At 36.1% G+C, this 27813-nt stretch overlaps 1 protein-coding gene across 18 annotated transcripts; it reads left to right on the forward strand.

Annotated features, from left to right (window-relative positions):
* The first annotated feature begins 1859 nt into the window (after positions 1-1859).
* Positions 1860-27071, forward strand: TMEM154 (transmembrane protein 154). 18 transcript variants are annotated; one of them, XR_015749206.1, is made up of 8 exons: positions 1909-2048; positions 8995-9309; positions 10964-10991; positions 12826-12879; positions 13290-13375; positions 16928-16985; positions 20041-20857; positions 20918-21717. XR_015749206.1 is itself a non-coding variant. In XM_087963016.1 (8 exons), exons 2-8 carry the CDS (start codon positions 4616-4618, stop codon positions 21507-21509), a joined length of 609 nt encoding a protein of 202 aa, XP_087819142.1. In that variant the 5' UTR covers positions 1932-2048; positions 4495-4615; the 3' UTR covers positions 21510-21717. The 18 variants fall into 18 exon arrangements, 17 of the variants coding, with proteins under 17 accessions (XP_087819138.1, XP_087819143.1, XP_087819147.1 ...); XM_087963016.1 differs by lacking the exon at positions 20041-20857 and adding an exon at positions 4495-4637 and having other exon boundaries at positions 1932-2048; positions 21464-21717; XM_087963012.1 differs by lacking the exons at positions 20041-20857; positions 20918-21717 and adding an exon at positions 24126-27071 and having other exon boundaries at positions 1860-2048.
* Positions 27072-27813: the final 742 nt, after the last annotated feature.

A 27813-nucleotide genomic window follows, 5' to 3' on the forward strand; every position in this document is an offset into this window, starting at 1 on the left:
GAATACAAATCAGAATGTTGGGTTTTGACTTATGAAGTCCTTTGGTAGGATTAAGGGATTACACTAAAGCAGGGATGTCAAACTCAAGGCCCTTGGGCTGGATCTGGCCCACAAGGTGCTTAAATCTGACCTGCGGGGCTGGCCTGGAAATATCAAAGGACTGGCCCACAGTGCCTCTGGTGGCTAAAATGGGCCATATGCGGGGAGGCCTGCATCTCGTCTTCACCCTCCATGGCCTCCTGCAGCACTCTGCTGGCCAAAACCGGGCCCAAACCAGATAAAAAACTGTGCCCAAAACAGGCCAAAAATCGGCCGAAAAGAGGTCAAAAACAGAAACAGCTCCCAAAATGGGTTGAAAACAGCTAAAAAACAACCCAAGAATGGCAGGGTGATACAGGAGGCATCCGTCCCCCCCACCCACCGTGCCGCCCCCCCCACCTGCCGCCACCACTGGCCCACAGAGAAGAACTACAATGCTGATCTGGCCTCAAAAAATTCAGGTTGCCACTCCTGCACTAAAACTTTTTTAGGACTCTCTTCTCTGGCAACACTCAGCTTATCCTGTACATATATCACAGAAAAAGCTGCTGATAATTTCATATTTTCACAAGTCATTGGAGGGAGGGCGGAAGGGAGGGAAGGAGGGAGGGAGGGAGGGAGGGAGGAAACTGATAACTATAGGCAATGGCAAATGGCAGCACCAACACTATAAGTAGAGTAATATTCTTTGTGATATTCATCCAGAAAGTATTAAAAACAGAATTATTCCAAAATGCCCTCAGGAGTTAAATGATTCTTGCCATTAATGTCATTGCATCCTGATCAGGATGTGGAGTGTCTATCATAAATTCCATGATAAGGATTTTAATGTTATTATTATTAATATATTAGTATTATATTTATTGTGGATCTTTTATTGTTTGTAGCAGTATCTGCTCTGTGTGCATTTCCTGTAAACTGTCATGAATTGAAAGAAATTGATATTATGTATATTTAATCAAACTTAAAAAAAATCAACTATGTTAAACTTAAAATCTCTGGTTTCCAGTAATCCAAATGGCAATTGACTTGGAGTTAAATGACATGCTAAACTGAAAATTTTGACTTCTAAATTATGTGCAAAAGGAATCAAGATTTAGTTATGTTTTTTTAAAAAAAATAATTCTTGCATTAACTAATTAACAAAAGAAAGCACCTTTGCTTACAGTAGTGTTAATTAGATAACTTCAATAATAAGATTAAAGGAGAGGGAGGGGAAAAAGCTGTGTGTGGGAGGGAGAAATACACAAATAAGCCAATTCATTGATGATCAAACTGGGAAAAATACAGACAAATCTATATAGCTCAGAAGCGGAGCATTGGCATGTCATGCAGCAGATTCAGGGTCAGCCTCATAGCAGGACCAGAAAATACTTTCCTGCAGCTACTAATCCGTGTTTATTGGTTAGTGGTCTATCTTGCTATAAGGTAGCCTCCTGCATAACAAATGAGGAAGAATCTAATCATATAGAAGGAGCTGGAGAACAAACCAGCACCCAACCCCATACTTTCCTGCATTGGTGTTTATACCATTTTTTTGGGATCTCAACTTTAGTGTATTATATTCACAGTGACCCACATCTTATTGGTCCCTAACCCTACCCCTAACCACAAAAACCTTTAAGTAGCCTAAGCTTGGCTTCGTTTGTACAGTATGTACAAAGGATGGGGGGCACCAAGATTTGTCAGTGCTTAGGGCGCCAGTGAGCCTTAATCCGTCACCGAGTTTCACTGTTCACTTTTTTTCGGTTGAATCAGAGCTTTTGCAGGAACCTTTTGCAATTGTTTGCTCGTCTGATAGGCCCAAACCGAATTACATCACTTCCTAAAAGTAACTGAACGTAGCACATCTTCCTAAGGCATCTTACACATCTACCACAGAAGCAGTAAGCAGGAAATGTACAAAAGAATGAAAGCAGTATCACATCTGCTTTAGAGAAGTAACATGAATAAGTACAACTTTTTGTTGTCCTTCTTTCTGTTGCTGAGTGGAGTATCTGACTTCCACGGTAAGTAGGAACATGCCTTCTGCATTGTTAAGAATAACCACGCAGACAATGTTATGCTCCGGGCTATAGAACTGTTTTTGATGTGTCACACCCAGAAAATCTGGTCCCTGCAAAGACTATACAAGCCTGCACCATTTCTTTCAGTGTTGTTTCCCAACTGCATGCTGACTTGTCTTTCCATGGATCCAGTTTGAACTACAAATCCAAGGTGTGTTAATCTGTGAATGAATTTTGTGTTTCTGACCCATTGTTAATTGTGCTTAAGATATTAATTCACTTGGATTTTTTAAAACAGTAATGCCTGTATTCCTATTATTATAATGCACTCTTAATAAATACAAATAATTTCTTTTTCTAAGTTGATTTCTAGGAAACATTGTGATATTTATATTTTAGAGGCAAATGAAACAAAACTGTCATGATCTACCAACATGATCGGTAGAACATATATAATTTTAAGGAAGGATTAACTTCCTAAAATAATATATAAGGCAAAGCTTGCTCTTTAAGTAGTATAATTTAAAAGATGTGCATTTAACTTTCAGAGAGGCACTCTGTCAAAGAACAACAAAAATGTGTTGGGTGTTTTTCTTCCAGATAAAAATCATTAGAAAAATTCTTTTTAATATATATACATATATATATTTGTTTTCTTAATATATATATATATATATATATATATATATATATATATATATATATATATATATATATATATATATATATATGTAACATTTAAAATTATGTACATAACCAAGTTTTTCTAATTTGTTTCCAAAGCAACAGACTGTAAACGCCATCATCTGTGGCCAGACAGATGTAGTTTATAATCTAACATGTGCAGATCATAACGGTTCGGAAGACTGGAGCAAACATTTTTATATTAAAATATTAATTGTTTGCTTTTCTTTTTAATTTTAAAACAATTGTCTATAAAAATATACTAAATATACTCCGCCTACATTAACCAAATGCCTAAATTAGATGAATCATTTGATTTCCTAATATTTACAGATTTACCTCTCAATTGTTATGAATGAAAAAAAATATATCTAAAAGTTAACTGCAAAGGGCAAAACCCACCAGTCTGCTTCATGTCTTTCACTGTTGTAGATGTCATCATGCTTACCTGCTGAATTAGTTTCTGCACGTCTAAGCTTGCTGTTTAGAATAAAAGCAGTATTAGAGCATGTAGCCCTAATGCTAGATAGACAACTATTTTGTAGTTGGGACTATACCTTCAGGCAAAGGGTAGTACAAATCGAAACAGCAGTTCTTGAAGGCTATAGGAACTGAACTTCTGATGGGATGATGTCACAGCAATTGGTGGGGCTAAACTTTCTGACCCTTTTTTTGTATGAAATAGCTCAAATCAGAGTTAAAGGCTGAAATAGGCATCTTATCACAGAATTCTTATATATTTATTTTGTTCCTTAATTTAGCAGGAAAGTAGAGAGGAATGGAGAGAAGCAGGATGTTTATATTTAAAATTAAGAATATAATATTCAGGTCATAAATACTTATCTGATATTGGTTATTTGTCACCTTTCAATTGTCATTCTCAGTAGCCTTTATCATACGTGAATTTCTCCATCTTCTGCACTTGCAAAGTGATATACTGCAAACACGCAACTATATAAAGACCGAATGTATAAAAGTTTGTCCATGTTATCACCACATTCTTATGAAAGATATTATAAGCTTATAAGCTTTTTAAACTGCTAAAGGAGTCTCTATAAAAAGGAATGTTCAAAAGAATAACAAAAGATTTCAGTTCTTGCTCCGGTAAGCACTAAATTAATTAATATTATTTGACATACAAATCAAGATAGTTTATGCAAATGTGGATGCAATATATATGTCTTTCTATGAGAACTCAAGCATATGTCATATCAGAATAGACAAATGTGAAAAAACCAGATAAGAAGAACCCAAAAATTTCAAGTTATCTAGGTTTAATAGCATTGCATGGCTCTGCATCAAACTGCTTAAATATATTAGATCACAGATGTCAAACCTGTAGCTGTCATGTGGCATATCACAACATTTTCCCCCTTCACGGAGCTGAGATAGGCATGGCCTGAGTGTGATGCATCCGGCCCATGGACCACCAGTTTGACACCCCTGTATTAGATCAATACCATGGTTTGGGTCACTCCATGATGAAACACACTTCATATATTGATCTGTTGGATCAAACTGAACAACTATTAGAGGTGTACTTGAAGGTTACCCATTTGGGTTACAAACCATTTGGAAGGTTCCTTTCTTCACATTCTATGTCTTCTGAGATACTACCCTTTGCCTGAAATTCTAACTCCTCACCTATCCTCACTCCTCATGCAGAGATAAAGTTCTTAAAGTAGTCCCTAGTGAATTCCACAGGCTTAAGATTGTTTTTCATGGGAAAAACTGCAGCTTCCACACATCTCCCTTTCCTTTGCAGCCTCTACTTTTCCCCATTTGCTCCTGGGGTTTGTGAGATCTTTAAAATAAGGCATGGAAGGCAGCAAGCAAGAAAATCAAAAGTAATTCCTCCTAACAAAGAACATGCAAAGAACAGCAGAATGAAGCTTATTGTTTTAGAAGGTAAACAAGGGGGAGGAGAAGTATCTATATCCGGTGTCTTTTCAAATGGACTATTTACATGACCTTAAAAAAAAAAAAACAACTTGAAACAAATATTTACTTCATTAAAAAAAATCTTATTAAAGCACTGTAATGTAGTGCTGCATATGCATTTATTAATCTGGTGTTATGGTTTACTGTATTAAACAAAAATACCATGAATATCTACTTAGTCTGAAGGAGCAGCAAGTTTCATGTGTTCAATCCAGGTGGGTTCAGTCCAACATAAAGGAACTGAATAGTAGCTCCTGCCCGCTTCTAGTCACCCCAGATAATAAACAAAGAGGCTCTCTATGTGTGCAAAGAGTATTATCTGCATCTGGGAGCTTTCGCCTCGAGAGAGACACATGCTTCCATGCGGATTGGAACTGTCCACTGTCAGAATTTTAGCTCACACAGAAGTAATTGCTGATAGGACTAAATTTTATAAGCATGAATTTTTCTTTTCACTTACCTCACTCCCTCAACTATTTATTTTTCTAAGAACAATACAATGATGGCTTTTTAAGGGCAGGAGATGTTGATTCACCTAGAACGTATATACCCAACTTGAAAGAAGGGTTTTATCTACCTAGACTACAAGACGATGCTGTCATGTAGCCCTTTCTGGCTTGTAATCACTGCCGTTGGGAACTCATAGGCTGGGATGCTTTGCCATGTTAATAATTAATTTCAGATGGAAAGCTTTTATATGTGGGGGAAATAGTGGTTTTATTTTTATTAAAAATTAATTGATATATTTATCTCACTTTATCACCACTATCCCAAGGCCAAGATGCATACAAGTATATTTTTTAGTTCCAAAAGTACAAAGATTGCAAAACAGGGTCACACATTCACAAGTTTTTTTTCGTATATACATAATACCATTAACATGTGCTTCACTGGTCTCCATCCATCAGTCTCCCAGGACTCATTGCAGAGCCTGTTTGCTCATTCCTATCATGCATTTCCTGCTGTTAAGAATGCATGCTCCAGTCTCCATCAGGCAGATGATCCTTAATGGCAGAAGGAAATCACTTGGATACAGAAAAAAGAGGACACACATTTGATTGGGATGGCACCAGACTGACAGGAAGAAAAAGGATTCTTCCTGTCCAGCATGAATAGGATTGAATGAAAGTGAAGAAGCTTGCCAGTAACTGGACTTTAATAAAGGTTTGGTCAACATTTTTCTTGGGAAATCTCCCTTCTCATTATTGCCAAGACTTGTCTGCTGCACCCGCCATTAGTCACTCTGTAATCATTGCCCTGTCACAGTCTGGTGCTCTTTCTTCCTTTTACCCCTTGTCATCACCATGCATACCATCACAGCTGAGATCTTTATGAAAGGCTGGATTGATCAATCTGCAAGCAAGTATCCTTAAATGAGACTGGGATATGGAGGGACAGGGGCATTTTAGTTGAATGTGTTTTTCCTTCTACACAGGCTCACTGTGGCACATCAAGCAGCTCTTAATTGCAGACTGTCTACTCATAATTTAAACAACTTTTCTGTATCCTGTACAGAGGTGGATTTGAAGCTGTACAGATGCAGATAGATAACTCAACAAGACATCCATAACAAAGTACATTTATTGGTTCATCAGGTATCCTCATAACTCACATTTGTGACAAAGTTTTTCTTTAATGACCAATCCTTGTAGTAAAAGATGGTTATCTCCTAACCCATCTCGTAGCAATAGAAAGAAGCTGCCATGAGTTAGAGAGTTCAGGAAAAAGTGAGGAAAACCTCCCCCAACCCACCAAGAGTCAATTCAGATCAGGATTACAGATGTGGTCACGTGACATGGACTACATTTCCCAGGATACCTTTAACTACATTTACCAAGATACATTCCCTTAAGGGGACAGCTCATAATTCCTAAGTAACTATTGAATTCCCATAGACTGACTGGGACAGCACAACAAGGAACAGGCAACCTGATGCTGTAAACATATTTCAGAGTTTGACCTCCATCTTCTTCAGCTAGGATGGCCAATAGCAAGAGCAATTGTGGGAATTCTCCAAAATACCTGGCCAACATGCAATTTTAGATCTTTTCTTCAGAATGACATGACTTTAAAGATGCCCATTTACTCACAGACAGCTTTGCCAAACAATTTATGAATTGGTTAGGTTAGAATTTTCTCTACACGATATTCATATAGTTGGCTTCTATTGAACACTTTTGGAATGAATTCCAATAAGTTGGCCAATGTAATTGTAACGGTTTTAATTCACTCTTAGTGAATTCATTTGATATGCTGATTTCTGTGTCAAACAAAGATGGATAAAGTTATCCTAGCCATGTAGTCAGAAGTTCTTTAGCCATAATATTGGTATGTTGCAACAATCAACTGTTGCATTATTTTATCTCTCTTCCCCATCTCTCCCTAAGTATCTGGCATAGATGGGGGAGTGACAGATCTCAGACTGAAGTTATTTTGGGAGCAATTAATTTGCAAAGTGTCTGAAGTATGTGTTGCTGTTGAAGGCAAGAACAAATATTTACTTCTCACCAACAATAACATCAAGCTTTCGGAATGCATTTTGAATTCAATACTTGGAGAGAATGGATTTATTGTCATGATGTATTACTGATTAATAAATCAGAATACCTTTTTAAACGGGTTTTTGTTCATTGATTTCTCTTTTTTTACAGCTCCAGCAGTAAACCTTTTGCTCTGAATTTGAAAGTCCGTTTTTTACCTGACTAATTTCAGAAACCATCTGTATTTGTGTGTGTACATTTATAGATACAAACATCCACATCCACGTGTGTATACGATTCATTTGTTCATTATTACAAAAATAGTGGGAACCACACAATGTTCTGACCAAGGCTACCTGAGACCGTAATTAAGCACACACTTAGTTAAAACAACTGTTGTTTTATTTCAGTGCTGGGAAATATGTTCATTCCCAGCCTGTAATAAGTCTCAAACAGTTCCTCGAGATAAGCACCTGCCTTTCTCTCCTATGAATTGCTGCCAACAACAAAAGTGTCAAATGAACTATAAAAAAACCAACTGAAGTACAAAGTCCACACAGAGCTTCAAGGATTAATCTGAACAGAACAAAGAATTTTTGCTTCCTACAAAGGTTTCATCACCTTTGCCTGTCCTTTGTACCTTATGGGAATCACCTCCAAACCTGACTTCTGAGTTGCCCCTTTTGTCTCAGCTGCTTTTGCCTTCTAGCAGCTCTGTGCATACGCACACTGGGAACAGGCTCCCCTTGTTCCTCTGCCTCGCTGCTGACAGACTCTGGAGGTTCTGGAGGCAGCACCCCACTCCCAGATGGTCCTGACCCCATCTCTGCATCAGACGCAGGACCCTCCTCTGAGTCGTCTCCAGACTCCCGAACTGGTCCCCATTCTTCCCTACTGTCTGATTCAGCTGCCATCTGCACAGGCTGCTGGCGAACCACAACACAATAATAGTACATATAAAACCAAATGAGAAAGGATTTGCTCACTAGTTCAGTTATTTAAAACAATCTATTTGGCATCTGAACATTTGTGTCTCTAATGTCCTAGAAAGAAAAGGGGTTGGTGGTAGAAATAAACCAGGTACCCACAAAGACTGGCTTGGCATGCCACCTAAACATTATTTGCTTTTCCTATTAATACCCACTTCTGTATGTTCTCACAGAAGATTCAAGAGAGCAAAGAGGGGCAGAACATAAGAAATAGTGGGAGTTTCTTTCATTGTTTAAAATACTCTTGCTTGAAAATGGATTGGAAGTAAACCAATGTGGCAAGGATTTCTTGCAAGATACCAAAGTAGAATGCAAAAGCTTACTTTGGGTGAAAAATATGAAAACCACAGAGATGTATCATTTGAGTGAAAAAGCAAATAATGCAATTATACTCAAATGCCAAATTAAACCTCAAAATGAAAGATGAAAAAAGCCTGTTATGTGTGCATGTTAACTGAAAAACCTTCCAGTAATTTTCCTGCTAGTTTTTTAATTCAACTTTTTGTCACTGTCTACTAATTTTTGTACAATTTGGGTTAAATTTCATTTTCCTGAATGCTTTGTAGTTATTCATAAAAAGAACATTCAACTGGATTATTACCTTATTACCCTTTGAGTCTTGACCAAACCTGGTGAAAATGAATATCCATCGAACGAGGAAGTATGAATCGTTACATAATCAGGGGAAGATAGTTGCAAGATAAATCCCAATATGATAATTTAATTATCAATAGCAGTTCTTGAACAATTATACTGTACTCATCCTTACTTTGTCAGAATGTTAGAGATCAAAATATAAATATTTACAATAATATTAATAGATTAATAATATTGGTTGTTTTTCCTTTTTTATAGAGTCCGTAACTACAATGGCAGATAATGAACAGTCTGGTGATGGCATACCGTCTACTGTGGCCACCACAATAGGATCTATTAGTTCTGTTTTATTTTCAATTTCTGCTAATAAATCAGAAGAGCAAAATGCCACAACACCCACTGAAACTGAGGATACTGCAATGGAAAGTACTTCTGCCACAGAAATGAATGAGGAAGAGTCCGGTTTACATACTGCCGTGATAATTGGAGTTTCTGTAGTGTTGCTCTTAGTCCTCTTGATTATCCTGGTCATCTTTATTGTAAAACGTCGCAAAAAGAAACAAAGGCAAGAAGGTAAATATTAATATCACCTGGGTAGGGAAATAAGGGTCATGTGGGAGAAAATAGCATTCATGCTGTAAAGGGAATGTCCCAATTAGATTTATGTCTTATAAAGCCCTCTTAGCTTAGTCAGCAACAGTGAAAAAAACATTCTTTCAAGTATAAACAGGTCTAATGTGTTATCATTGCAGTTTGAGTTATACAGGAAGGAAAAAAACCTAATGAACTATTTTATGGTAATGCAAAACACATAAAACCACTTCTATCTAGAGCAGGGGTGTCCAACCTTGGTAACGTTAAGCCTGGAGGACTTCAACTCCCAGCTTTGCTGGCTGGGGAATTCTGGGAGTTGAAGTCCTCCAGGCTTAACGTTATCAAGGTTGGACACCCCTGATCTAGAGCATCTATCTCTGCTATGGGTACTAGCCTCATTTACTTCTATGATAGAACAGGCTTCCCAATAATCCTACACTGCACAAAATTTTAGTAACGGATCACAAACAAAAAATTTTAAAAAAAATTTTATTTGCAAAAGCAAAGAAAATCTCTCTTATTGTTGATAAAGTGCACTCTATGGCTATCACTTCACAAATGTTATATGTAGAATCTCTGAACAAGTTATTAAGCAATGCTCCATCCTCACTTTTCTTGGGGATACCTATGATCTGCCTTTCCAATAAAATCTGGGCACTTATGGGTCCTAACAAAATAAGACAAACAGAGAGTTTCTTTTCTACTCTTTCACCTGTATACCAAAGTCATCCAATTTACTTCAGCTATTAATTTTTACCTGGGATTAAAATCTATCTCCCTCCCGCCCACCCAACCTTTCTCCCTCTTTTCACCTTCTTACTAGTTTACATCTTAGTACATCTAATATTTGCATACCCAAGGGTATGCAAGTGTGGCAGGGCTTCAATCCCCCAATTTCCAACCAATATGCTTTTGGTGAGGAGTAGCACTCCCAACTTCTCTGAGAAGCATGGCATAAGGCCATTCCTTTAGCAGACAAATGCAAAGGTGAGCTGAGTCAAGTAGAATCTTGTTTCTTAGCTACTCATTGGGGGAGTGCCTTGGAGTCCCCAAGAGCAGAATGAAGGCACATATTAGAGTATTTGCTGAAACACAAATAACTCATATTGGACTTAACTTGAAAAAAATAAAAGTGATGGAGAATGGATCACACCTGTCCATTCCCTGCAGTGCACTCTCATAGCATCTATGTGATCATTGCCTTGACACTAAGGAGTCCAAGAAAATAGGCTAAGGGCTTTTATGCAGGGGACATTATTCTGTTGAAGCAGGCCTGATAGGGTTTCAAAAGAAGTGGATAAAGATGTTAAACTACAGGGAAATGTAAATTATGCCAGTGTATGCCCTTTCATTTCATTCTGAAAGGGAAAAAGATTTTAACTACTATTTTTCTATGAGCCTTGGGCCTTATTCTGCATTTGTTTTTATCAAAGTTGCAGACAAGTCATTATAGGGATATTTCTTCTACTCTATAAATGTGCTATAGGTTATTTAAAGTTTCTTCACCAGTAACATTGGTGGATAGTTTGCATGCGCTAGCCTTTCCCAATCTTCGGTCTGCTAATGTGTTGGATTTAGTTCCTGTGATTCCCATCCAGCTGGCTTAAGCACATCTCTTTTTTTTCTTCCTCAGATGAGCTAGCAAGTGAAAATGGTAAAAGGTAAGAAATTTATAGGCCTGCTTCTTGTCATTCATTATTTATATTTTAAAGCTGGCACAGGAATTCTGGGTATTGAAGTCCAAAAGTCATAAAGTCATAGTTCCCCACCTCTTGCTTTAGAGTTATATCATTACTCTCTTCTTTCTATAATCTGTCCTATCTAATCATCGGAACCATAGGTCATACATTCATCTTTTTACTGTTTTATGAAAAAAACCAAAATCCTTAAAGGTTTCCAGTCAACAATAAATATAGACCAGGGTAGTCCTTGTTTAATGACCAGTCACTTAGCAACTGTCTGAAGAGATGATAGACTTCTCCAGAGCTACTTACGACCTATTGTGGAATCCTGATGGTGATATACACACACATACCTATACTCTGCAATGACGTGTGGTTGCATTTTGGTAAGGTGACCAATTGTCCTCCTTTAGGGAGGACAATCCTTCTTTTGTAAGTTCTGTCCTCTCTTGAAAAGTGTCCTCCTACATATCTTCCTTTTTGATATTTGAAGACTAATCTGTAAATCTCCGTGTTTGATTGATGCCGATCCAATCCGTTGTGTGTGATGTGACGTATTTGTATTTGACATGACGATTTGTCAAGGCTCGGTACAGTGCGGCGAGACATGATTATGAGACGCATGCACTCCACACAGGAGAATTGTTTTGAGAGAGTGTGCCACGCACAAGAGAACACCGTGCACAAGTGGCTTTATTTTTTTTCTTCAGTTTATTTCTGTCCTCCTTCTCATTGTAAAAAAAGTTGGTCACCTTAATTTTGGGTGCTTAGCAACCAGTTCATATGGATGGCAGTTGCAGCGTCCTACAGTCATATGACTGTTTTTCTGCATATTTTTCCTGGTTCTGGTGTTTATTTCTGGTTTCCAGCAAAAAAATATATATCCATAATAGTGACAGCCAAATCTGGCCCTAGGCATGCATAAATTCAATAAATTGAATTAAATGACTGAGGCAGGAAGATCATTTTATTATGATTTATTCAGAACATTCTGATAAAAAGAATTCCTCTCATTCAAAGAGAGAACCTCAAGACTCATCTTATATTCCCTTTTATAATTAAGACATTAAAAGAAATTACAAAAAAAAAGTTGATTGGACAGGACAAAAGTATCTTCCCCTTTTCATAGGAAATAATTCACATGAAGTTAAACTTATCACATATTTGCATCCATAATACCACATTTAAATGAGCTCTGACAAACAAGGGGGTTAAAATTTAAGATATTAATGAAGGAAAATGCCATAAGGCTGCTTAGAGTTTACAAAGAGACAAAGCAGTTGCCAATTAATATTAACAAGCTCTGTCTTTTATCAGAAACAAACTACAGTCATCCTATTTAGACATATATGATCCTATTCTATTCTGGGCTGGAGAGCCAAGATTGTTTTATCTTGTGGTTTAGGAATGCTAGAAATTATCAATCCATTCACCCAGCAACAGAATAAAGATGTTTCTACATTATAATCGGCCATAGTTAGATAACCTATTGATCTCAAATTAAAAGAGGTTAAAAATCAAATTAAAATACAAGAAAAACCCATGCTATTTATCAAGTACAACAATACTACAAAGTCCATGTTGTGTGGCCCCTAGAAGAAAACATGTTTGTTTAACAATTTCTGTATTTGTTAACAGCTGCTGCATTCACTTAATGACCATAGCATTAATTTTACAAATGCTGCCAAAAAAGATTGTAAAATCAAGGCACAGTAATGTGATAACCTGCTTAATGGCTGCCTTATGACCATAATTCTGGTCTCATGGTCATAAGCTAAGGACTACCTGCATTGACTTTTCTCTAATCAAATAGGTCAATTTCACCATCTCAGCAAGTTCTATCATCTTCACCAACTATTCCTCCATTGTAGGTACTGCCAAATCTTTCCATCTTTGCATGTACAATAACCTCTGTGGTTATCATATATAAAAACAACATTCCATGATTTTTCCCAACTGTTTAACCATTAGTCTCAAGAGCTAAAGTTCTGTTTTAATTGTTCAGCATTAATCTTCATAATCCTCTGAATCAATTTACGCATTTATGCCACAAATCTTCTGGCTTTTTTGCATGTGCACATCTACGTATCTTATGATATCTATGTTCTGCAGTTGCTAATTCAACTGCAATGTAATCTAATTAATAATATTTATTTTTCCAAACTAAAGCCACTTAGCTATCCTTGAGCATGCGTCTGATATAAACAATTTTATTGGAAAACTAAAGAAGAGCAATTGTAAATTGCCAGCTCCAAAATATTTTGTTTTCTTATTCAGTCCTATTTTTGAAGAAGATACACCTTCTGTAATGGAAATTGAGATGGAAGAACTGGATAAATGGATGAACAGCTTGAAAAAAAATGGTGTGTATTTATCCCCATCTGACTTATGATTTTTTTCTTCCCTGGTATGTCTGTCTCTGACATTGATAAATATTTTAAACAGTTGTAGATAATACACATCATAAAATGGGAGCAGAAAGATAAGCTCTTTATTTTAAGAACTTTAATTTTTAAAGAAGAGCTAATACAAAAAGATGTCCTTTACATAAATTATATTTTATTCTGAACATATAAATGTTTGTGATATTTTAAAATGAACCTGGTGTTCATTGAAATTAGCAGGATTTTAACGTTAAAGGGAGGCCATTGGCATTAATTTATAATATACTTCACAACTGATTCACAGCTTCTAGAGCTTTTTCTTCAGTTCTCTCTTTGGGATAATTCTGCAAAGTAGGCAAGGACCATTTGGGGCCATTTGTGTAGATTTTTAGATTGACTGCCTAGCTGCCATTATCTGGAATGGAAGATTTTTCTCCTTCATAATTTCCTCTCTGTGATTCTAGTCCAGTCTGGAAGCAAAGACTGCATATACAATTATATTTAAGATGTGTTTCTTGGATTCTTTATTTTAATCACTAAGCATGTTTGTCTCTTTCACTGGATTAAATCAAGCTGCTTGAAAGGGGGAATATAGGATCAAGCTGTTTGTCCAAGAAAGACATTCACAATGTTTGGCTCTTAGAGAAAAATGACAGAATAAATCAGGAAAGGAGAAATATATGTAGGCATCAAGACTTTGACTGATTACTGGATCATTTGTTATGGCAATCTGATACAGCCAACTCACCATGGACACTTGTCATGGCCAAATTGCTGTAGGACAACTCACCATGGACAACTCGCCACAGCACAACTCACTGTGGGACAAGAGTTACGCTAATATCAAAGAAATGAATAGAATCATTGAAGAAAGGATGCAAAAGGACGGACAGAATGAAATGTAAATGGCAAAAATTATAATAATTTTAAGTACTTTAAATAATTTAATAAATTGTTATTTGCTTTAAATAGAATTGTGAAATTGTCCTGCAACAAGTTGGCCTGGCAAGTTGGCCATGGTGAGTTGGCTGTGGTGAGTTGGCCATGACAAGTTGGCCACAGTGAGTTGGCTATGGCAAGTTGTTCCATTGCGATCCCAGGAGGATGACTGGGGCTTAGGATTTAGTGTTTAGTTTAATTTTTATGGTTTTTACTGTTTGTGGTTTCATTGTTATTGTCAGCCACCCAGAGCTGTGCTCTAAGATGGACAGCCATAAAAATCTTTATATTTGTAAAAAATTGTAAGCAAACAAGAAGAACAGAGGTTTAGAGTCCCCCTTCTAGCCTCCCACCTTCCTGATAGATTGGATTATAACACTCATCACTGCAGTTGAGTTGGACTGGATAGCTAGCTATGAGTTTTAGTTCAATAGTTAATACCCTGCACACCAAGAATCTAGTTTAGAATAAATCTAAAAAGACCAGACATGCAAGGAGGAAACTGCACGTCAGGTAAAATTCGTATGCAAGTTGTACAACAACATTTACACTGGAAAGTACAGTCCATATAAAACTTATCCCTTGTGACTTTGCACAAAACTTATCTTCTACTCAATGGCCAGAGTTTGATTGCTTCCACTCTTCCCTTATAGTAGGACTGAAAATATGCACTACTTGCAGATCATTGAATATGTTATATTATTCCTTTGCACAGTAGGAATTTATGTATTATTTGCATAAGAGAAAGCAATGGTGGCAGAGTATTAGTGGATTATTAAAATGTGCGTTATTGTTATCAATGTGACCCATTTGTAGCAGATACCCATACAGACAAAAATCTGCAGAGACAACAATTTGCTCCAACTAAGAGTGGAAATGTATAAATCTCTTTCTCTAGTCTAACATAGATCAATTCCACGCCCTGACTAAAAAATGTGTATCCTTAAAGGTGCCAGGCCACTAATTCACAGTGAATATTTGTTCTTTTTTTATGGTCATATGTCCAGCCATGTTTGTCCAATAAATACTGAAATGAAAACTGATTTATGATAAATCAGGCTTGAGAAGGCATAATCACAGGTCTTGATTAAGCTGTATGAAAATTAAGCCTCAGTTTGCAGAAACAATCTAATCCCTCATTTGTTTGTACAGCATTCATAAACCTGGCATCTCATTTTCTAACTGAGCCAGAATAGGAGTATTATTTTAATAAAGTGACTCACTTCCTTGCCTTCCTGTTTTATGAAACTTTATAAAGCATAGATTGACTTGAAGACTGAATTACTAAGAATTTCTATAAATTTGGGAGAGGGTTGTAGCATTTTCATTTGCACAACCATATTGGTACTAAGGACATACTTAATCTGAATTGGAACTAAGGACATACTTAATCTGAATGCCACATCAGGACATAACTGAATTGGACTGAATTTAAATTCAATTAATTATATATAGTTTAATGTAATATTTTGCATACATTTAATCATTTCTCCCTTTTGCATTATTTCAATTTGTAATTTGATGATACTTTGCAAAGGAGTTCTGAGACCATGTACACAAGACTTCTGGAGTTGCATGCTTATAGAGCTGCAGTAGTAAATTATTCAATTTTCTGATACTGCATATATTTTTAATTGTATTTTTCCTCTCTCCAAAACTTTCACGTCTCTTCAAAGAAATAGATTGTGCTCAACAGCAAAATCCCATGAAACACACAATTACATTGTGTACACCTAAACAAGCCTTATATAAGAAAACTGGTAGATAGTCCTGCTAAGTTAATCATTTTGGAAAACCACAAAATATCTGCACCTATAGCATAGATAGGACCTAAAGTGGAGTGGTATATAGTTTTATATCAAAATAACAAAAGGGTCAGATTTTATAAAAGCTGAGAGATTTTGTTAGGGTTAGGTAGGTATTCATTGTATGCCTCTACACTGCATACAATGCAATGCCACTTATCTCTGGTTGGCAACACTAGCACTTGCCAAATAATATGAATGACAGTAAGTCTGATCTTCTACTATATGGCAAAAGATGGAATGCTAGGCATTATATGTGATAGTACTTGCCAGTGGTTTGATATCTGGCTTTCTTTCTGTCTGTCTTTCTGTCTGTCTGTCTGTCTGTCCGTCCGTCCATCCATCCATTCATTTGCTGCCCATGTTACCACAGGGTAACTCTGTAGACTCTCAATGGATTTTGAGCATTGGTTTGCAGCATCATACTTGATAGGTCCTGCTAAGTCACAGCATAAAATCCACAAACTCCACAGCAAGAGTAAACCAACGGAATACAGATATAGCAATTCACAATCATACAATGGACAGTTTATTATTATCCATTTTATTTTTAGCTGGTTGGCAAAAGCAAAATGCTGGAGAGGAGAGCCGTGCACAGAATGCATTGCGATAAATGAAACAAAGGCTACCATGGCTTCTGAGATATTTTTAACATAACCATACTATTTTTGGGGGAGAGAGGGGGGAAAACCTATATCTACATTCTGCAGGAGCCCAGACACTGCTATTCCAACTGAATTGCTGTCCCGCCAATTCGCAAAACTAACAGTTCATTGTCTTTTCACAGGAGAAAGTGATTATTTGCCCCCTGTAAACGAAGAGAAAGATTCTAACACCAACCCAAGGTACTTACAATTCTCAGTTTCTAAAAATGACACTGTCAGTAGATCCACAATTGCAGAAATGTTACCTCTTCCTCTTTCCCCTTATTCCTTGATATCTCGCTTGTGTCTAATTAAAAAAAAAACTGTTTTCCTCAAACCATAGCCTGTACAGGTAGTCCTCGACTTACAACAGTTCACTTAGTGACCACTTGAAGTTACAATGACTCTGAAAAAGTAGCTGTTTTTCATAGTTATCATGGGCATAACCTGCCCATGGTCATGTGATCAAAATTTAGACGCTTGGCAACTGACTCATATTTATGACGGTTGCAGTGTCCTGGGGTCACGTGATTCCCTTTTGCGACCTTCTGACAAGCAAAGTCAATGGGGAAGCCAGATTCACTTAACAACCAGGTTACTAGCTTTTCAGCTGCAGTGATTCACATAACAACTGTGGCCAGAAAAGTCGTAAAATGGGGCAAAACTCATGTAACAAATGTTTTGCTTAACAACAGAAATTTTGGGCTCCGTTGTGGTTGTAAGTTGAGGACTACCTATATTTATTTTGGCAACTTCAGAAAACAATCTCTTGGGAGATTGAGCAGAGGCTTCCTTGTGCAAATGGTCTATCAGAAATGCCATAGAGATTCAGGTCACAGTGCTGCTTGTTCCTTAGTTCTATAATGATTGAACTGCAACGGAGCAGTTTTCCATGGTCAAAACCAACTCCGTAGTACTGGGGGAAATGGCATTTTTCTTTTCTTCTACTTCCTTTCTGGGCTTTCTAAACCTGAGAATTAGGAGAAGGGCTTCTAAATTAGTTTTGTGAGAAGGAAGACCTAAGATGAGGTTCTCTGGGTTGCTATAGTAGTAAACACGTTAAATGAACTTGCACCCGATTGTGCAAGGCATAGAGATAAATTTCACTTTCTTTCCAAATGCAACTTATAGTATTATTGTATAATATGAAAACATAATTTAAAACATGCTCTTAATTTTTTTTCTCACTGTCAATGTCCAAGAATTTTACAAATGGCCTTTATAAATTCAACCCTTAAACTTAGTGCTACAGTTCTTTTCAAGGTTATTAAAATACCATTGTATTTGAGAAGGCAAATAAATCCAATTTATTTTCCCATCTTAGTAACATTTTCAAGTGGAGAGTTCAGCAGAATACATGGGATGATGTCCCTGACTATCTCGTTGATTAGAAAAGCCAAATAAATGGAGAGGAAAGGAGAAAGGAAGAATGATTGTTACCACTAGATGGCTCTACCTTATTGTAAATGATGGTGCAAGTATAGGCTCATATACTGTGGCTCTAATTCACAATAATTGCATGTTTTGCTAAAGTAAAAGATGTAGAAAAATAAGCCTCTCTGGGATAACTGCAGCATGAGGGGCAAAAAACAAACAAACCCCTGAATAAAATCTCTGGGTAGGAAGATCTCTTACCATTTGCTCTAGTGGAGAGGTCTACAATCTAGCGCATGTCAGAAATCCTGGAAGTATACTCATTTCCCACCCACACCCACACCGCCATTTGCAGTCCAAACACAGCTAGTATTGCTAGTGAGAGTAGGAGAAGAAAAGCATGGACAACACAATCAGTTGGAAAATGTTGGGAAAGTGTTGGGAAAGATTAGCTATTATACCACATTTACATACAGTGTGATCTCCTGTGACCTGTAAAAATATCCTATGAGTTTTTTCTAAATCAATCTTTTAAACACAATTTCTAGAGCTAACCAAAAGAGTTACATAAGAGTTCAATCCAGAGTAATCAAATCAAGGCTTGTATTCTATAGTTGAACATGAAGGCTAAGATATGTAGAAGTAATCAATTTACGGGCAGTTACTACAGATTTTAAAATATGGGTAATTTTTTAAAAAAAATGCTAAATAAAACCTCCAGCATTACAGCTGAGAAAGGTAAGAGTTCATTGCCCAATGTTTAAGGGTCAATTTCCTTTGTTTTGCTCCTTTAAGAGATAGGCAAGTATTATTATTATTTTTTGTGTAACAGTTGAAAGTTAAAACCTTTTGCCATATTACTGAACCTCATCTCTCTTTTGATCAGTAAATTATTTTCTATATTCTGCTTGATATCTTCTAGCTCCTGGCCATATGACTCTGGGACACATTTTAGATATATAATTACTAATATGCACATAGTTAGATCACTACAAGCTATTGTATCTGGGGTGGGTGAACAAAATAGGAGGGAGTATTTGGTAAACAAAAACAAGAAGTAGATTCAAGAGGGGATCTGACATGTGGAAATCTTTTTTTAGTACAGAACCCCACAGAAATATGGTAACTCTATAACTAATGAAATATTGAAGGAAATATGATTAATTTTATATCACAATCATAGATTCCTGGAAGAGAGCTATGGGTTTCAGACTGGCCCATAGTTAAAGTATTTTATATATTTCTTTTGAGGAAAAAACAACAAAGAGTTTCTGAGAAAACAGATAGGGGATCTCTTCACTCAATGTGTGTAAACGTCTTAACAGAAAAACAACAGAGTTGGAAGGGACTTTTGAGGCCTTCTAGTCCAAGACCCGGCTCTAACAGAAAATCCTATATGATTTCAGACAAATAGTTATCCAATCTCTTCTTAAAAACCTCCAGTGTTGGAGCACCCACAACTTCTGGAGACAAGTTGTTCCAATTATTAATTGTTCTAATTGTCAATAAATTTCTCCTTAGTTCTAGGTTGCTTCTCTCCTTGATCAGTTTGTGTGCAAACATGGAAGATTACAAACCCTTTCTTGTTAGATTTCACAACCATTCTCCTAGTTGCAGCAAATCCAGAATTCTGTTATTCTGTATGACAGTAGATTCTGTGTAATTTGGACATTTATACACTGATATTAATACATATATTCATGGCTTATATTTAATTAATGACAAATAGCCTTGAAAATATGAAAATAAAAATCTCAGTTAAACATTGAAACTGTACTGGCCATAACCTAGTTAGAACAAAGAAATAAAAAGTGAGCATTCAAAAAAAGAAACTTTTCTCAGATGTTGAGATGAAGTTTAATCTTTTAAAAATTTTATACAGTGACTGTGAATCTTAAGATAAAGAAGAAATTATGTGAAATAAAGGAAGAAAAGCAGAAGTCACATTGTTGCTGAGTTCCGAGATGCTCTGGATATGAAATATCTTCATCTCATCTGATCATGTGTTTCTTTTTCTTTGATGGTTTTGTTTTATATATTGATAACATTCTGAAAGATGGAAATCCTGAAATCAATTTTTAACACTGTGAAAGTGAGGAAGCATGTGTAGAGAACAATATTCTTCCAGGTATTTCCTCGGAACATTTTGTTGTCTTTACTCTTTTTAATGACACAAATGATATATTTTGTAAGATTGTCTATTACAGCAATGCCTGGTACGATGGTACTGTGCCCTTCATACTGAATTTCCTTGCTCTGGAAAGCAAATTTCACAGTTCTGAAACACGATGCTTGGCATCGATTTTGCTGATGGCAATCCTTCATGGAGATTTGTACAGATGAAGGCAGCAGAAATGAAGCTTGTACAGAGAATGTTTCACAACATTTCAATTATTTCAGTACAACCAATAGATTTGGAATAAGCAAGTGACCAAGAGTATTTGTGGATAGTGTCATTATACAATTTAATCATTAGATGGTAATGGCTTTTATCCAGGAAGAATCTGCAGTTTCCTAAAGCTTAAGTCTCATTTCTTGACTGTATGTTTTCAAAGCCTTTTATCTTAAGAATCACAGTTTTCATAGGACACAAAGTTTTACTGCAAATTTCAGCCATGGATCTGCTCAACATGTAAAAGCCACCATTGGTACAATTTCCAATCTCTCTAAGAATAGGTTTTTTTAAAAATTAAAAAATAGTTTTTAATTAAAAAAAATATTTAGGAACTACACCATAATTGGAATATACTGTGATGGAGGCAACCCTGTCCATGGTAATTCACCAGTTGGCATAATGTTCTTTCAGTCTGGGTAGAAAAACCACACGCATGCCAAACTCAAAATAAAACAATTCACCTTCTGCCCTTCTAAAATACTAGAAAGTGGTCGGATGTAGAAGAGTAGAAGAACCTGTGTGTATGTGTGTGTGTGTGTGAGAGAGAGAGACATTAAAAGAAGGATCAGTCTAGAATCCCAAGCAAACTAAGTCTTACTCCTCCTTCAATTCTGTTGATCCTTATCTAACTCCAAGCAGGTGTTAACAGTGAGTTGAAAAGATTCCTGTGCATAGGCCTGATTAGCAATAAATAAGTTTAATTAGACTTTCATGTGTGGGCCTGATCTTTTTTCCTGACATAGGATAACTTTTGCTATATTTAATACGTTGTTCAACACCTGTGCTCAGTAGGAAGTGCTCTGGGTGTTTTGTAGGAAAAAACTAACATAAACACGTTGACAAATTTAAATGAAGCATTTCCAAAGGTTTGCTAGTGGTGCTAGGAGAATCTCTTTTGTTGCCTCAACAGCAGACGTGAAGTATCTTCCCTGCCTTTGGACGATGACATCCTCTGAATAAGAAAGGACCTATCATGATTAGAAATGTCAAATGCAATCTGTAAAAATATAAGAATGTCCATGTTCCCTATAGTTTATAGGAGCTTTATCATACAGATGTAAATTCTTACATGAATTCATGTATTTAACTCAGTTTTGTATTTATAATGTAACACAATTAAGGAACACTACAAAATACAGTGAAAAATAAATTAGAAAAAAGATACTTATGTGGTGTACACTTGATTTTATTCCTAGGATCCACTTTAATGTTACTGCTGGCCATCTAACCCAATATATAAAAGCCTGGAGATACATCTAATATAGATTATGTTGAATGGGAATTTAGCTGCAACCCTAAATTCCCAAAGGATTACAAACTGGGGAGACACTGACTTTCAAAAAGAGCAAATCCTTATATTCATGATAGATAGCATGCCTATCAGGTCAATCAAATATTTATTCTCCAACTCAAGAGTATAACAATATTGGGTTAAGTAGTCTTGAACAGACATAGGGTAGATTAATTGTGGAGTTTGCATAATTAACTTGATCTTTCCCCAAATCCCTGAATTAAAAAAAAATAAGACTTGATACAAGTTATATTTTGCTCTTCCTTAATTGCTATGATGAAGCTCTGACTTTGAATTGACTATCACTGCTAGGGTAGAGTTTCTTATTTATCACAACACATTTTCCCCCTCAGAATGACATTGCTCAAAATGCAGTAGCAAAATTGCTATCAATCCTGCAGGAATCCCTGAAGAGATCGCTAAAAGGGTATTGGCACTAAGACTAGAAAACTTTTGCAAAATCAAGGGCAGCATTTAGCCTTTGGATTATGTGCCAATAGGCATATTTTAAAAAGTCCTGTGTCCAAGACAAAGGAATAGATCAAGGTTAGGCCAAAAGTTAAATTAAATGAAATTAAAATTTAATTACGAGTAAAATTATTACTTCCAATGCATTTAATCATTTTCTTTTCTATCATATTACAAATGGGCAACAAACTTTGGAAGAGCTCTGCGCTTTACATCAGAGCTATTAGCAGTCTTATGTAGTCTAGGACCAACAACTTTAAAAGAGGAAAGGCATAATGAAACATGAAACTCCTGTCTACTGGTTAAAAAGGCCCAGTTGATGGAGTAATAGATTTGAACCAGTAATATCTAGATTAACATTTTCAGCCATGACACGTTATTCACTGTATGGCCCTAGATAATCAAAATAAACTATGCCTATGCTATAGAGTTGTAATAAGGGTAATGTAGCTTCATTTTACTTCGGTTGCCTTGAACTTTGGGAAGGAAGATATATAGTAAATAATTATAAACAAAATGGGGAAATAAAATGTTTTAAGTATGCAAGTCTGTATGTAATCTGTTTTCTGTCACTTTCACACAAGATTCTATGTGGCTTACAATTATAAAAGTGTAAAAACAATAATTTATTCAAAATACACATTAAAATCTGATCATTGCTTCTAGCCAAGGTCCTTGTGAGAAAATACATTTTTAAATAGAGTTTTTAAATATTAGCAGAGTGGAAATCATTTTGATCTTGGGAAACAAACTATTTTAATGAATGAATGACAGACAGCTCTTAACTAGACTACCTTCCATGCCCTGGACTCATGATCTCTCAGGTTGGGTAGGCAAATTCAACATAGAGTGGTACCTTGGTACTCATCATTAATTGGTTCTGGGAGGCTCAACATATACCGAAAACAATGAATACCAAATAAATTTTTCCCATAAGGAGTAATATAGTGAGTCACAAGGCAACCGACACAGACAAGTTCTAACTTGTGAGTTGAGAACCAAACATATTTGAATACTGGGACAAAATTTTTGCATTAAAATGCATTGAGTACCAAATTTGATGAGTTTCACAGCAGTTGAATATCAAGGTACCACTGTACTGCAAATCATTCCAAAAATAATGATGACTCAAGCTATAAAAGATTTATTAATGAACAAGTACATCATAGGTAATGTTTTTAAATAAATTGGTACAAATCAGCAGGTGGATAGCCACATTCTGTTCCAATTGTAGATTCCAGGTCATCTTCAAGAGCAGCCTTATGAAGAGTAAACTGTAGTAATCAATTAAGAGATGACAAGGACATCAGCCATAGTTTACAGAGTCTGTGAACTATATAGTTCACAGAAATCCCAATAGCAAGGTATTACTGAATTGTTTCTGTCAGCTATTAAACTATATCATAGATTTCCTCCCCAAATCTTACATACAGTACATAAATACATATTTATTATATACACAAATGCCTCAACAATTTGGCAAGATAAATGAAACATGCTTAATAATCATTTGGTAACATTTGTAGAAATCATGTTAACTGTAGTATATCCATTTTTTATTTACAGCTTACATTGCAATGTTTTTGATGAAATGTTTTATATTGTAATCATATATGTGTAATATAAATAAGAATAAAATATTATTTTATACATATGTACAATGATTTTCTTCAACACACCGGTGCTCAATAAAAAGTGCTCTGGGTGTTTTGTAAGGAAAAATTAACTTAAACATATTTAGAAGTTTAAATAAAGCATTTCCAAATGTTTGCTAATGGTGCTAGGAGAATCTCTTTTGTTACCTCAACAACAGATGTGAAATATCTCCCTTGCCTTTGGACTATGACATCCTCTGAATCAGAAAGGCCCTATCATACTTTGAAGCCTTAAACTGCAGCACAAGACACAAGACTCAGCCCCATGTTCAGAAGCTTCCAGAAGCCTCCTGAAGAACCCCAGAAACCCTTCAGCAGATTCTCCATATTGCTTTCCTTTTAAAAGCGTGAGGCTGAAAAACGAAGGCTCATCAACAGTTTAGACTCCTTAGGCACTAGAGCTAATCAAAATAAAGTCCGCGTTATCTAATATAAATCTTTACTGTGTGGAAGAAAGCATTAAATTATTGCTGTAACAGAATAAAGCTCAAGTCAGCCCAATTTATTTGCTGCTCTCCAAGGTCCTGGGGGTTTGGTTTTGCTCTTTCCCTTTTGTCTGTAGATTCTGCCCTAACCTTTCCTGCAGCTTTAATTACTCCTTCAAGGGTCACGGAGTGAGATTTATATTTGATATTTACGAATCAGATAGAAAGATAAAACTGGTTTAATGTAAGGCATCTTACATATTCCTTAGCCAATAAATAAAGGTAGCAGGGAAGGTAGCCAGCTGGGTGACTTTGGGCCAGTCACTAACTCTCAACCCAACCTACCTCACAGGGTTGTTGTTGAGGAGAAAATAGGAGGAAGAAGGTGGATACATTTGCCATCTTCAGTTATTTGTAAAAATAATAAAGGTGGGATATAAATAAATTTTAAAAATGTTGTGGACTCTGTCAACTAAAGAATTCTGACTGGCCCAGGATGGAAGCTTTTTGTATACCATTTCAATTATCATGTAATAGTCCACATGATGGAAAATATTGAGAATTGCTGAATTAACTTATTAACTCGTTAAAATTATTCCTGATCTGTAGGGCCTCAGGCTTTGCTTTTTTCTGTGTCACAGTTCTTTTGGCATCTGAAGATTGCTATTGTATAAGGCCTCCACCTCAATGAATATGCCTAGTTAATCTACCATTAAAGAAATTACATACTTCTGAGGCTGGGAAATCTATATTGAAATTCAGAGAGAATAAAAACTCTGGTCATGATGAGAGTAATGTAATTCAGTCAAAATATATAGTATTAAAAGATATTTATTATAGTGATATAATTGGCAAATTACTGATTTCTTTAACAAAAATCAGGGATTACTTTAAACCCACACACTGTCAAATAAATATTTAAAGCCCAACAAATATATAGACAATACATATAGGCAATATACAAAACATATAGTTAATATATGTTAATGTAGTGTGTGCTACCTGCTCTAACATATGCCAGTGAAACATAGTCTCACAACAGATACAAAAGCTACAAGTGGAGCAAAGAGCCATGGAAAGATACATGCTCAGCATTACAAGACAAAATAGAAAAACCTGCACATGGATTAGAGAACAAATGAAATCATCAAGAGAGTAAAAGAACAGAAATGGAAATGGGCTGGTCACATAGCAAGAACTGATGGCAGGTGGACCAAGGCAGTCATAGAATGGATCCCACTTGATAAAAAAGTGTCTACAAAAGAGACTGAAAACAAGATGGATCAACAACATCAGCAAGTATTGTGGGCCTAATTGGCAAAAGAAAGCTCAGGACTGTATTGCTGAAGTGGCCTACATCCTGCAGTGAATAGACAATGGCTAAAATGATGATGATGATGATGATAGCAATAGCACTTTGATTTATTTATGGCTTCACAGTGCTTTAAAGCCCTCTCTAAACAGTTTATAGAGTCAGCATATTGCCTCCAGCAATCTGGGACCTCATTTTACTGACTTCGGAAGATAGAAGGCTGAGTCAACTTTGAGCTGCTGAGATTCGAACTGCCGAACTGCTGACAGCTGGCAATCAGCAGAATTAGCCTGCCGTATTGCATTCTAACCAGTGCACCTCTATGGCTCATGATGATAATGATGATGATGGTGATAGTTAATACAACTATCTCAAAGTGTGAAAGTTGTTTTACTGCAGCACATAAACCTAATAATTAATTGCACATAAAAATACGCGGGAATCTGGCCCCTATAAAGAAAAACTGAGCTTGTATAAGGCAATAAATTTTACAAAAACAAATTCTATTGTTTGTGAAATATGTCTTTCCCCTTTGCTTTTGAAAACTGAGTGGAAAAAATGTCTGCAGTGTAGTTCAGTCTGTCTTTCCTTCTGCTCATTCTGAATTGATACTATTAAATTGTGGTAGAATAATAATTCAAACAGGGCCAGTTCAGAATTTAGTGAAGATGTCAGCGTCACAGCAAGGTTGTGCCTTAGAAGTTGATTTTTTAAAAAAGTAGAGTGTTTTTTAAGAGCATTTGTGATTGTAATTTTCATGCCATTATTTCAGAAATTTAGATGTTTCAGAGGCTTCATCCTAAAAGGGAAAGATGCTAATTGGTGCTCGAGTGTTACAGTTGCTAAGAAACCTGTGCAGTTACCAGTGATGTGTAGTAAGAAATAGTCCTGAAATTTCATTTTTTAAGGAATTCTCTTTTAGTCCAGCTGAAATTGGGCAGCAATCTCCCACTGAAGAGCTGTTTTCTTACCAACCACAGGCAGGAATCTTAAAGCATCACCTGGTCTAAACATTGGCTTGAGCTGTTTATAACATAGCCCACGCATTGAGTAAATAAATTGCTTGATCATTTTGCTATTGTCGTCTTGTAACTTATGAATTGCATTTGATTAATGGATTAATTAATTGATTTCTTAATTACTGTAAAATTAGAGCTTTTGATATTTCAAGTGGGTGGTCTGAAAGTGTTTCAATTGCAGAAAGGATTATAAATAATTTATCTTCACCTTGCAATGGAAATACCACACCCAGAAAAAAATCTGTATTTTTTATAATTTGATACCACGATTTTGAACTATTTGGGAATTTTTAACTCTCAAAGGTTGCTTAGCAGATTCTTCTACCCTGTTCTCATACTAAGAAGCATAATGCTATTTTCCAAAGGGTAGGCTGCCCCATCCCTCACAAAAGGAACTGAATTGCTACCCTTCATACCAAAAGAATAAGAGAATCAAAACCAGGACTTTCCTATCCTAATTTGTCTACAAATAGCTTCATCATTTGAAAGAGGCTGGAATTGTTGCATTGTTACTCATTAATCTTACAATAAAAGCTTCTTTGGTTTTAACTGTTTCCAGGCTGCTATAAGAGAAGTCTGATAACCCCATTTCCCTTTTGATTACAAGGTACAAGTAGTTCTTGACTTACAAACGGTTCATTTAGTGACCATTCAAAGTTACAACAGCACTGAAAAAATTAACTTGTGACACTTTTTCACACTTATGACCGTTGCAGCATCTTTGTCGTCATGTAATCAAAATGCAGACATTTGACAACTGACTCACATTTATGACAGTTGCAGTCTCCCAGGGTCATGAAATCACCCTTCGCAACTTTCTGACAAGCAAAATCAGTGGGGGATTCACCTAACAACCATGTTATTAATTTAATCAGCAATGATTCACTTAACATTGTGGTAAGAAAGTCACTTAACATTGTGGTAGGAAAGGTCCTAAAATGGGGCAAAACTAATTGCCTTTAGTGTTCCTTAAACTTTACTCACATGTTCCAAGGCATTTTTAATTATTTTTCTTGATAATATTATTTTATGTGATCCAATAAAAGTCAATCATTATGTTACCAAATATGTCAGTCAGTACTCTAGATGT

The sequence above is a fragment of the Notechis scutatus genome, chromosome 4, assembly GCF_049901735.1.
Source record: "Notechis scutatus isolate UNSWTSFEM ecotype Mainland chromosome 4, rNotScu1.2, whole genome shotgun sequence".
NCBI lineage: Eukaryota > Metazoa > Chordata > Lepidosauria > Squamata > Elapidae > Notechis > Notechis scutatus.

Bases quoted from the DNA above. Each gene is read 5' to 3' on its own strand.
- TMEM154 (XM_087963009.1), top strand. From the start codon at position 1,985: ATGAATAAGTACAACTTTTTGTTGTCCTTCTTTCTGTTGCTGAGTGGA. The intron at 13,376-16,927 runs GTGTGTATTTAT...GTCTTTTCACAG, and splicing joins GAACAGCTTGAAAAAAAATG to GAGAAAGTGATTATTTGCCC. The intron at 16,986-18,108 runs GTACTTACAATT...TTCCCATCTTAG, and splicing joins GATTCTAACACCAACCCAAG to TAACATTTTCAAGTGGAGAG.